Genomic DNA, 12,238 nt, shown 5'->3' with positions numbered 1-12,238 from the left:
CTTGCAAGGAGACCAAGAGTCTAGTCGTCGGAGTTCGATCGAATTTTATTGATGGGCGTCATTCATCACCATATCTACTCGTCGTTTGTTGTTGCAGCTTCTCTCAAGCAAATAGGTAGAAAGCTTCCGGGGAGGCCAATCCGACATCTTCTTCTCTTCACAAAAGCTATCTCTCTCTCTCTCTCTCTCTCAAGCAATACGTCAAACGTATCTGCGTAGGTCAGCCATCAATGCGCCTGCCTTCTCTCCACAGCTTTGTCCGTGGCCTCACTCGATGTCACTTCCTCGGCTTCGCATGTGGCTTCACTCAACATCGTGTATGCGGCCATGGTTTTGTCCAACCTTGTGGCCACAGTCTTCTCAGGCGTCCGTGGATTCTTCCATCACCCACGGCTTCATCGGCCACGGCGTCGGTCGTCGCCTACAACCTCGCTCATCCTCGACTTCCTTTGTCGTCCATAACCTCGTCCGTCACTCGCAGCTTCCTTCGTCATCCACAGTCACCGTTGTCGCCCGCAACTTCATCTAAAGGCCCATCGCATCCCTGAAGACAATTACGACATTCCTAGTCCGTCGTGTCTCCAGGACCATCGTGGTGTTACAAGCTCTTCTCTGAGATGGCCATGACTTTTTACAACCGCTGGTCTTCGAGAAAACCATGACCTCGTCCATTAGTCCTCCTCATGTCAAAGTCATGCATGACATCCAAAGTCCGATTCACCTTCAAGAAGTTCGTTGCATCTTCAAGATCGCCATGGCATCTCCGCGGCAACCATCTCATGACAGACGCAAGCAATTCATATTGATATTAACTAATGCTCGTGCATGTCTCGTACGTTCAACCTCGGTGCCCTCATGCATAGACAACCTCGTTTATGGATGGTTCGAGGTTAGCACGTCCTCGTAGCTTTTGTATGTCTCATGTATCTAATACATCTTATCTTATGTAAGTAATTCAAATTGATATGACTCATATACTCTTATGTCATGTTTAGCTTCGATACATGGGCAATTTAAGTTGAGACATCATGTCGCTCACATGCATCTCATGCATTCAACACACCTTATATGATGGTTCAAATTGGCATGACCCATTACCCTCATGTGTTCGATTTCTCTTAGTCAGGTCATTCAAGTCAGCATGTCCCGATGTCGCATTGAAGGTTCAAGTTAGTATGCACGGATGCTTTTACATATTTCTTGTGTTTGATACTTCGTAAGTGAGTAGTTTAAGTTAGCAAATCCTAACACCCTTCACTTATCTAATATGTTTTATGCTTCTTATGTAGGGAATTTATGTTGGCATGCTTTGACACCCATCCATATTTTCTATATTTAGTATCACTATATGATAATAATTCAAGCTGGCATACCTTAACGTCCGAGGCATCCCTTAGGTTCCAACCCTCATAAGTCGATATGCCTTTACACCTTTCCATGTAACATCCCTATGTTGGTATTTCACCTTATATATGGGCTATTTAAATTGATATACTTCTATACTCTCATGCGTTATATTATTTTTGGACATTACAATCATTTTTGGTATTGACTATAGTATCGATGAGCCTCATCGAACTCATATATGACTTGCGTAATCATTAGCGGTCCAGACACATTAGCGATCATTATCATCTTTTCTTTACACATAATATTTTGTTGTTAATATAATTTTACTCAAATTTAAAGACATTGAAAATGATAACAATAATATTTCAAAATATAATTTAAGCATATGTTTGCATGCTTAATCAAGTGAAATTAGTGGCATAAGGTGATGATCAATTCTGCAATGTAGCAGCCAAATTCAAAGGGACATTCTACTAACAAGAGTGACTGAATCCGCCCGTTGACGTACCGTGATGACGTGGACTCGTAGGTGGGTGATTCGGTCGATCTACGTAGTTTTGACCAATCCGAAGCGGAGTGGGCTCACACTTACGATGTAATATAGGCGAATACGCGTCCACCGACTTCGGACACTACTTGCCTAATTCGGAGATGGTCGACGGAGGGCTTCGCTGCTTCCGCTGAGTCGCCAAGGAGAGCGGGCGATCCTAAGGTTCCCTGCTCGAGAGCTCCTGAGGTTTATTCTCCCCGTCTCTTGTTCCCCACCGAGCCCTAATTCTTCTGGACGTTTGTGGGTGACCTCGACGCCGGGGCATCCCATACTGCCGTGGGATAAGGCGAGTTCTCTTCGCCTCTGCTTTATCTATTTTCGTCCAATTTCCTATGGTAGCGTATCTCGTTGGTGTCTTGGCTTCTGTCTTCTATTTCTTGGCACCAAGTTGGAAAGTAGAAACCCTGGGATTTCACGGTGATTGTAGAAGGGCAGAGATCACGTGTCAGTTTGGGAGACCCTTTCTTGCTCCAAGATCAGATTTTTGGTCCTAGAACAGGTTCCATTTAGGGTTGATTTGGTCGAATGCTTTGATGTTTCTAGGCTCCTGTCCTTCCTGTTCCTTCTTTTTTTGTTCTTTTCCCCTCTTTTTCATGCATGATGGTCATTGCTCTCTCCTTTTTTCGCCTTTTATTGTATAAGACAAGATGCTGTTGTGCCTTTGTTGGGACATATGGCCATGGTTATCACAATCGGACCAGAAAGCGGCCATCTAAGCTTCTGCTCACTGGTCGGTGGGTCAATTAGTCAGATAACATATCTAATTAAAAATATTTTAAAGATATAAAATAATTTTAAATAATTTATAGTAAAATTTTTAAATATTAAAAATAATGAAAAAAATCTTAGACAAATGAAAACAAAATTTCAGTCATATAGAATATGATAAAAATGATAATATGAACCAATATTATAAAAATAAAGTATGTTAATGTAATTAATTTAATTCAACCCGGAATAAATTGTTCAACAATACAAAAGAAATTGTTTATCCAATATTGTTGTCGTCCGAAATGGCAGTCACATGTAAACTTCTCAGAGATAGAAATGGATACTTTTCTAGTCATTAAAATATCATTCAGTAGTTCTACCCCAAAGAGTCCATTTTGTATCATATTCTGAATTTTTAAACTTATTTTTCATTTGTTGCACATTTTGATGATCAGAAAGGGAAGATGTGAAGAGAAGATATGTGAGACGAGGGGTGGAGAGAGAACAATGGTTGGAGGGAGATGAGAAGGCAAAGGAGAGATGGTCAGAGGAAGAGAGGATGATCAAAATGGGAGAAGCGATTGCATGAGAAATGCCACTTACTTTTCTACTCTAAGCTTAATCTCAAACTTGATAAAAAATGTTCTTTTAAATAAATAATAAAGAAGATTTAAGTTAAGAGTATTTAAGTAAGCTTAGCAATATTATAAAATCAGAGTGATTTTGTTGAACTCGGTCAGATCATGTGGGTTATCCAAAAATCAATCTAGTCAACTAGTTCATTCAGGTTTTTTAACATAACTAATCCAATAAATGAATCAGACTGATCAATGATTCGATTCTTAATTTTTTCGGTTCGACCATCCAGTTCAATCTAATCCTGATAACTCAAAATTTCTCTCGGGTTTTGACACTGGAAAATATCTAATGCTCTAACTGTTTGGTAGTGTGACATTCCCTCGTTGCTTCATTGTTTCAGCATGAGAAAACGACTTGAATTTGTTGTTCTTAGATGGATTTTTTATTCAAGGCTCACTTTTAAGATTGATTATATTTACTTCCATCAAGGAATTAGAAGCTAGGGTTTGCTTGACCACCTCTTCGAGTGCGTAGGCTAGTAGCATTGCGACCAGGAGCATCCAGAGCGGTAGGACCATTGTTCTCTTGAATTGGTTTCATTACTCTAATAATATGTCAAAAGATGATTTAATTATTGGTTAAAATCAATTCTAGGACCCAGAGACCTACAAGTCCTAAACCATGCTCTGATACCATAAAAAGATGTCACATCTTAGATTTTTTTTTCATAGGATCATAACATTTTTCCACAGGTACATCAAGAACCAAATAAATAAACATCACTTTATTAATATGCATAAATTGTAAATGTCTATTACAATTCATTTGTTTGTCAAAATATAAGTCAAAAGTAGCCATTAGGTTTCATTGAGAAACATAATGATGTCAACCTAAAAATAAAACCCAAATGACTCTACTTAGTGGTAGAGGAATGTTTGCTCTCTACTAGAATATGATCTAATGCTATTAGGAATATGCTTTGAAAATAAAAAACAAAACAAAAAAAATTGAGCAATGTTGAGTTGGAACCCCTTTAAATCGTCCGTAAAATAAATACATATCTAAAGTCAATCATCCTATTGGCGTATATTAAATGCTCGAATGAGTCCTCCCCTAACAGCGAATGAAGCGATGTTTGAAATATTGTATCATACTGGCATTTCGACATTCACTAGGTATGGTATGATACAATATATCGAGCGGTATATATATATATTGTCCGGTAACGGGCAGTCTGTGTATCGGTCAATTGATGGACCGGTACGTACCGCCCGGTACGGGTGGTATTATTCGAAATTGCATACCTTGGGATGAAGGGATTGTATCCTACATGATAAGTTTATGTTCTCTCGATAACGGATGGAGACAAACTCATATCGCACTCCGAACAGCGGATGGAGTTGTGTCCCTCACTTATCAAAGTAGGGATATGTTTCTCTCAATAGCGGATGGAGGAATCATCCAGCCGCCACGTCTAATGACTCACTAATCCCCGAAGGGAATCGTCTTACCTGCCCCTGGCAAGGAAACAAAATTATCTCACACTAGTCATGTTCATATTGGGATGAAATAATTCATTGAAATATCTCAATTTATCTTTCAAACATTACTAATGTCAAATAATATCAATTAGCCTGCAATTGACTTGAATCCTAGCTCAATTGGTCTAAATGAACTCGATTTAACTAGAATCTAACTAATCTGGTCTTTAATTCTCATTTAATCGGTCTGAAACTACTCTAGATTGGTATAATTTGGATTAGATTGAGTTTAGTTTATGTTAAACAGACTTAAATAAATCAAATCGCTTCGGAATCATCCTAAATTGATCAAATCTGATTTGGTTTAATCAATGTTTGGGCCCAGATTAAACAAAGTAAGGGCAATGAGCTAGATTGCATAGCACTAGGCCAGGTTGAGCTAGCCCATGTATTAGTCATGTGCACTACATATGATTGTGTATGCATTGTACTAGGCTGGGCAACCTATAGCCTATGGATAGGTTATACACACTGCACATGACTGCCAGTGTTGGGTGGGCCGAGCTAGCCTACGGGCTAGGGACTGACCTATTGGTTGGGCTTAGTTTGTTGGTTGGGCCTAGTTTGTGAATTGGGCCTGGCCTACTAGCTGATTTCAGCCTAAATCCCAACAAATTCTTTCAATTTTGAATTATAGTATCATGGAATTATAATCAAAACATCAAGTCATTAAAATATAATAAACAACAGTATATTAATAAGATGAAAATGCATAAGGGAGGAAATAACATTTTTAATCAATTAGTGTATAAGTATATAGAAATCAAGTATTACAACTAACATTGTGCATGCAAGATAAAAATTTTAGAAACTGCATATATAATGAATAATTACATGTTTTAATCCAAAAATAAAATTTTAAACATATGAAGGAATAAAAGAAAATTTTAGAAGCTGCATATAGCATGAATAATTATAACATGTTTTAATCCAAAAATAAAATTTTAAACATGTAAAGAAATAAAAAAAATTTTAAAACTGCATATAGCATGAATAATTACAACATGTTTTAGTCCAAAAATAAAATTTTAAACATTTGAAGGAATATAAGAAAATATGTATCTTTCAAGAAAGGTTGGAGAATTTGCCTCTTCTCGGTAGGATGCAACTCCACATTCCTCTCGTTGCCAGGCTTAGTTTAGTAAGAAATGAAAGAGAGGAATTCCTTCCGTTAAATAGGAGAAAGTGAGCCCTCCACCTAAGGTAATAAATTTTTTTAAAAAAATTTATTTTTGTATTTATTTAGTCTTAATTTTTATTTAATTTATTGACAAAAAAAATATCACTCAACTTGGAATGTTGAATATTTATTTCCTAAATTTTATTAACAAGAAAGGAAATCAAATAATTATGCTTAAATTGGGGGATTTGATTACAAAAAGTTTCAAGATGGCTATGCTTATACTAACTTGTTTTGTAATAGATATAGGATGATCCTTGAAATTTAATCCTCTTAAATATTTGTTTCATAATTCAAATACCAAAATTCGTTCCTTGATTAATTATCATTATCTGCTCTAATCTTGCATGCCGTTATAAGGAATATATCTCAGCAAATAATACATATTTCCTACTTTTGGACGCGTAACAAGAAATAGCATATTTACTTTTAATTAAATATAAAATTTAAAATGGAAATAAACCTTCATACCTTATTAGAGATTCACCTTATCCCCTTTATAAACCAGGTGGACTCCTCCATTTTTCATCTTAAATCTTAATCTTAGCTGAGGAGGGGTTCGAACTGCGAAAAGGATTAGAGGAGATTGTCACCGTTAAGAAAATTCTAGGTTAGTTCACCTTTTTCTTTAAATTTAAATTTTAAAATATTTGTTCGATGTTTTAAATATTTAATATTTTTAGAAAAATCTGATATTAATTAATTTTATATTTTCAATGTAAAAATAAAAATGATGCATGTTTTAGATTTCACGATTATTAATGCTTAACTAATTGTTTTGTTAATGATTGTCATGATGTTCATGTCTTCATGTATTAACATAGATTAGTTGTTAATGTTAATTTAATTATTTTGAATCATGACATAAAATTAGTAAACCATATTTGATGATTTTCATGTCCTTATGTATTAATTTAGATTATTTATTAATGTTAGTTTAATTGTTCTAAAATTTTGTATCAGGACAAGAAATAGTTAATCATATCTTAAAATTTGCATGTGTTCAAAACATATTCAATAATGTTTGTCTTCATGTAATAGATTAGATTACTTGAAAAATTATGTTCGAATTTAATTATGAGTGTGACTATTGGTAAATTGGACTAGAGTTTTAGCTTGGACCTTATCTGACTTGGGTTGAACCAATTGGTTGGGGAAGATACAGGGTGAGTCCAACTCGACTTTCACCAATACAGTGGCCCAGCGAGGCCCGACACCCTCAGCACGTGCAAACCTCTGTGACCTAGATCATGTGGCCTAAGTGGTTGGGTGCTTGCCTGCGAATGACCTTGTGTAATCGCACCTAAGCTGAGCGCCAGTTCAAATCGGTTCAAGGTAATTTCAGGTCAGTTTAGTCCGGTTCAGGATGATTTTGGACCATTTGAAGCCAGTTAAGAGCGATTCAGGACACATTCTGGCTGGTTCAGGTCATTTCATGGTGATCCTAGGCTGGTTCATGTCTGTTGAAGCCGGTTTAGTGTAACTCTCGATCAATTTATTCGGTTTGGGGTGCTTCCAACGGGATCATGTTTTAGACTGGTTTAGTCCAGTTCTAATCGGTTTTGGTTGATCAGATAATTTAAGTCAGTTCAAGTTGGTTCAGCTTAGGTTCAGGTCAATCTTGGGCTAGTGAGTTCGATACCCTTCTATCCCCTAGTCTAGTGAATTTAGGGGATTTTATTTGATGTTGTATGATAAATTTTGTGATTAATGGATTTTTAAGTTAAATCATTAATTAAGATCGAGTTTGATATTTTAATGAATAGTTTTAATATGATTTTTACCATATGTATGACATATATGTGGTGATAGTGAGCGATTCAAAGTAGGCAAGTTATCGCGACCCATGAAGGGAGCTATAAGCCAACCTTATTTCGTAGCCACCACGGGATCGTGTCTTTAATGTCATATAGAAAACATGATATGCCATTACATTTTCGACATATATCTAAATGTCTTCTTGAATGCATTAATGGATAAATAAAATTACAATGTTAAATATGTCATATGAGGGTAGGCGAAATAGTATTAGTAAAGTGATTTTTTTTCGAGGGTTCGCATATTATCAGACGTGATGGTCGAACAGTTCTTCCATGTATTGTTATAAGAAATTTGTTCACACTATGATAGGTGAGAGACGCTACTCCATCTACTTTAGGGAATACGATATGATTTTCTCCAATAGTTGAAAAATTAAAAGAATTAGTTCATGGAGTAAAACCTCTCCATCCACTATTGGGGAGTGTACCATGCCAATATGATAATGGATCTGTTATGTGCAAGATAATTTTATTTGTTCGCTGCGTGACTTCGTTTATATTGTCTTAAATCACTTGTTACTTCAATTAGAATGTCAAAAATTTCTACTCAGCATGATTGCTGAAATGTTTTTGTTAACATTTATTTTTAAAGCAGTATTTTGATGGTGACATTGGAGACTCTGGTGGACAAGGCTTTCTATCTGGCTAGATAGCACCACCAGGAATTTCTATCTTTTGTGATACCTAGTTCAAGCTAATAGAACTTGTTAGTTGCTTTTCAGACAATTTTTATATCTCGAATAAGACATGAAATTGACTGTTGAAAAATTGAATTAGTTAATAATTACTCTGGATAGTTGTCTTTTGAATGATGGTCACAATCTGAGTTGTGTTGTAACAAAATTCAAAAGAAGAAATATCAGGATGTGACATTAAGACTCTCCAGCTTGGTGTTGATAAAGCTTTTCCAGAACTGTAGTTCTCATGTGATCTGAGTGATGGGGCTGCAAGGATTTAAGTATGCAATCAGTTTGTCCTTGCATTCTCATGGCTCTCTAATGACCAAGTAGGCCACATGTTTGGTGATGTTGAGCACATAATTTATGTCTTCCTGGTGAAACATCTTGACATCTTAGTCAGTATAGAGTTAGGTTCATAGTATTATTCTTCTTTTTATCTATAGTGGGATGATACTTCGTAGACTTGCAATGAGGGCAAACATTGGATACCATACTAATCTTTCTTATGAGAGTGCCCTTGTCAGGAAGGAAAATGTATTAGTGCTTTTGATATAGTATTCTTGATTTTCTTTTTAATTTAGTGTTACTGATAAGATTTATTTTATTTAAGACTTTCAGATGGAAACTAAACCACTAACAGCTGAAGCAATTGCCCTGACTGAGAAAAAGATGGATATGACCTTAGGTATATTTGTACTTCCATCAGTTACATCAGTATTTCTAGCTGACATGAAAAAATATGTTCATTGTTTCCATTGTAATTGAATAACTTTTCTGCTTATAGATGATATCATTAAAATGTCCAAGAAAAATACGTCCAAGGGGAGAAGACCTTTGAGGATGCCGGTAAGGAAGTTAATATAGTATGATGAGTTACTTTTGATTTGTTGTTATTTGACAATATATTAAGTTAATACAGTGTTGCATATCAAGTTATTTAAATATTGCAGCTAAGCTTGTTTGCTTTTTTAGATTAAGAGCCAAGGCTTTCAAAATGGCAACCGTTCCCAGAATAATGGCAAAGTTCAGCAGTTCATGGAATCTAGGTCATCAATTAGGCAGGTAATTTAATTTCCCCTCATCTTTTAACGTGCAGCATACCTACTTCTATTTCATGTCTTCAATCTCCTTTATCTGCTCAATGTACAGGGTTTTCTTGCACAGAGAAGATCAAATTTTCATGGGAATCAGTTTCAGATGACAACAGAGATTTCAAGGAAGGTTTCTGCAATGCCTATTCGCAACAGGCTAGTGAATCAGAGCCAGCCAAGGTACTTTATTTCTATTCATTTCTATATCCTTCTTATAAAGGCATGGCTTTACTGAATAGTATTTTCTTAAGAATTTTCATAACTGTATCTTCACAGGTAAACTATGGTTCTTTTGCATGAAAGATAAATTTTTTTTGCATGCACGCTATTCTATCACTGGGATTTTTGTGGACAACTGAGCTGTTAGATGGGTGATATAAGCACTTAATTCTGTCACTGCGATTTTAGTGGACAACTTAACTGTTAGATGGGTGATATAAGCAGTTAACATAGACATGAGTACAGCCATCATATACTTTGGACGTTCGACTTTTGCTTACTATGGAAAATGAGATTTGCTGTCATTGCCCTATTTTATATTCTGGCCTGTGGTGTGGCACTAATCTGAGCATTGTGATGCATTGGTATTGCCTTTAGGAAGAATGAAGGTCTCACAGCTGTCTATGAACAAGAAACCACAAGTAGTGCAACAATGAATCCTATCGAGAGTTTGATCCTGACTTTTGTTGCTATCCATGGTGCATTTCAACTAATAAGTTTCATGTGATGTCAAGAAAGAGATTGCTTGCTTTGCACCTTAGAAGATTACTTGGATTTCTTTCTAGAGCCAGTTGAATTGATATGCAATTGAATACATAACTTGTACCAGGAGAACACCATGTGTATATTTTTTTTTGAAGTATAGCTGTCATTCTTGTCCCATGTTCAAGCTTTCTATAGGGCTTGGTAGTTCCATACAGACGAGTAATATCTGGAGGAGGTTATTGGTAGTTGATGTGTTCCTCGGATTGCCAAAAATATTAGCTGTTAAGTAAGTTGTGGTGGAAGTGCTGGCAGATCCAAGGAAGAGCCTGATATGCGTGGAAAGTAGTTTATAACTGTTGTAGGTCACTTACATCAATTGGTATTATTGGACCTTTTTTGGTTTGTGGAATTGAGCAACTTGAGAACAATAGCAGGAATTTTATAGTTTGCAGACAGATGCAATGAAAAAGGTCACAGTTCCATTTGCAAACCTCTTTACAGCTGCCATTTTGTGATAATAAATATTGGATCTACAGTAGTGACCATGTTCTGGATAACTATGGTTTCCACCCATCTAGCATTTGTTACATTGTTTACAGTCATCCTTAGTATTAAAAGCTACATACTTTTATTATTTGATGGTAAGTTCTTCTCATAGTTATTCAGTTCATTCTTTTGCTGTAGACCTAATTTCATCGTATATTGCCTTGCACTGATGATTCGTGATTGTTGCAGGGCTGTTACTTCAGCGCAAAGGAAGGCTGCTGATGGTAGCTTCGCAGGAAAGAAGGTTAATATGAAATTTCTTCATCTATGGCTAGCTATGCAAACTACTGGAGAATATGTCTATCTTTTGGCGTCTGAATTTTATTTGGTAGCTAAGCAAGCTGACATTTAGCTAAAATCTTTTATTGCCATATTGACGTTTAGCATAGCATATGCCAACATACCCTCTCCTTCATCATATATGTTCCCAATATGCAATTGATTATTGATAGTGTAGAAATTAATCTTAAGATTTCAGAGCATGCATCGTTTGAGTGTTTTGGTTTAGGATGAATTATTCCTCATAAACAACTTGAAATATGTCTATAATTCCAATTGTCCTGGTCATTTGCTGCTTGAATTCATTTCATTTAATGCTTCCTGATGTATTATTACATGCAGGATAAGGTGGTAACCGAGCAGAAGCCGGAGACCATGGATGCACTTTTTGCAAATATGAAGAAGCAGAGGATGATGATGATCACCCAGCAGGCAAAGCAGTCTAATGGTGATCGGACAGCCCAAAGGCACAGTATCTCACACCATCAACGTGGTAGAGGTGGAGCACGGAGGGGCTCCTCTCAATGGAGTGGCAACTTTCGCAAGTGAGATATAGATCAGCGCGTATCAGTTTCCACATATCCAACCTTTTTCCCTCGTTCTTGGAGTGATTATTATGTGATTGAACTCACTACAGTGTAGACAGTTCCATTTCTCTTTAAACAACTCTGGTGTCAATCTTTCTTGGCTACGGATAAAATTCGCAGTTGGATGGTGAGAGCCTTGTGGTTGTATCAGCTTGGTGTTATGGTGTATCGAGTTCCTTGCCTAGAGTTGCCTAAGCAGGGAGGGAAAAAAAAGATGGCAAGCAGCAGTCCTGTCGATTGCTCCTTCCTTGTTTATGACAAAGGCAGTAAAGGTTCAAGATTTAAAGATGCTATGTTATGAATCTTCGATATCTTTATTGCAATGGAAAGCTTGTTTTGGATTGCTAGTGTGGGATGGTGTTGCTTGTGTCTGTGTAACATGGATGCTTCATGTCAAAACCTAAATGCTTTAGAGCAAGAAGCAGGCATTAGGTTAAGCTGATGCTGAACGAGTCCAGATTAAGACTTTCTCGAGGTTCCAAATTAAATTCCATCGTCACTTATCATTTGCCAAGCAAGGTTGCGAATTAGATGAAACATGTGTCAGTTGACCAGCTTACATAATTCTCTATAGATAAAGATTTCCGTGAGGTTCTGAGATAGTCTCAATGAAGTTCCA

At 36.5% G+C, this 12,238-nt stretch overlaps 1 protein-coding gene across 3 annotated transcripts; it reads left to right on the top strand.

Annotated features, from left to right (window-relative positions):
- The first annotated feature begins 1,971 nt into the window (after nt 1-1,971).
- On the top strand, nt 1,972-11,969 carry LOC103989153 (uncharacterized). Of its 3 annotated transcripts, XM_065188573.1 has the most exons (8): nt 1,972-2,186; nt 6,420-6,521; nt 9,022-9,096; nt 9,196-9,257; nt 9,384-9,473; nt 9,561-9,682; nt 10,943-10,997; nt 11,375-11,969. In XM_065188573.1, exons 3-8 carry the CDS (start codon nt 9,030-9,032, stop codon nt 11,579-11,581), a joined length of 603 nt encoding a protein of 200 aa, XP_065044645.1. In that variant the 5' UTR covers nt 1,972-2,186; nt 6,420-6,521; nt 9,022-9,029; the 3' UTR covers nt 11,582-11,969. The 3 variants fall into 3 exon arrangements, with proteins under 3 accessions (XP_065044645.1, XP_009406200.2, XP_009406199.2); XM_009407925.3 differs by lacking the exon at nt 6,420-6,521 and having other exon boundaries at nt 9,030-9,096; XM_009407924.3 differs by lacking the exon at nt 6,420-6,521 and having other exon boundaries at nt 1,973-2,186.
- The last annotated feature ends 269 nt before the right edge of the window (nt 11,970-12,238 follow it).

The sequence above is a fragment of the Musa acuminata genome, chromosome BXJ1-6, assembly GCF_036884655.1.
Source record: "Musa acuminata AAA Group cultivar baxijiao chromosome BXJ1-6, Cavendish_Baxijiao_AAA, whole genome shotgun sequence".
In the NCBI taxonomy this organism is placed as follows: domain Eukaryota; kingdom Viridiplantae; phylum Streptophyta; class Magnoliopsida; order Zingiberales; family Musaceae; genus Musa; species Musa acuminata.
This window is presented reverse-complemented; position numbering and strand designations above follow the sequence as displayed.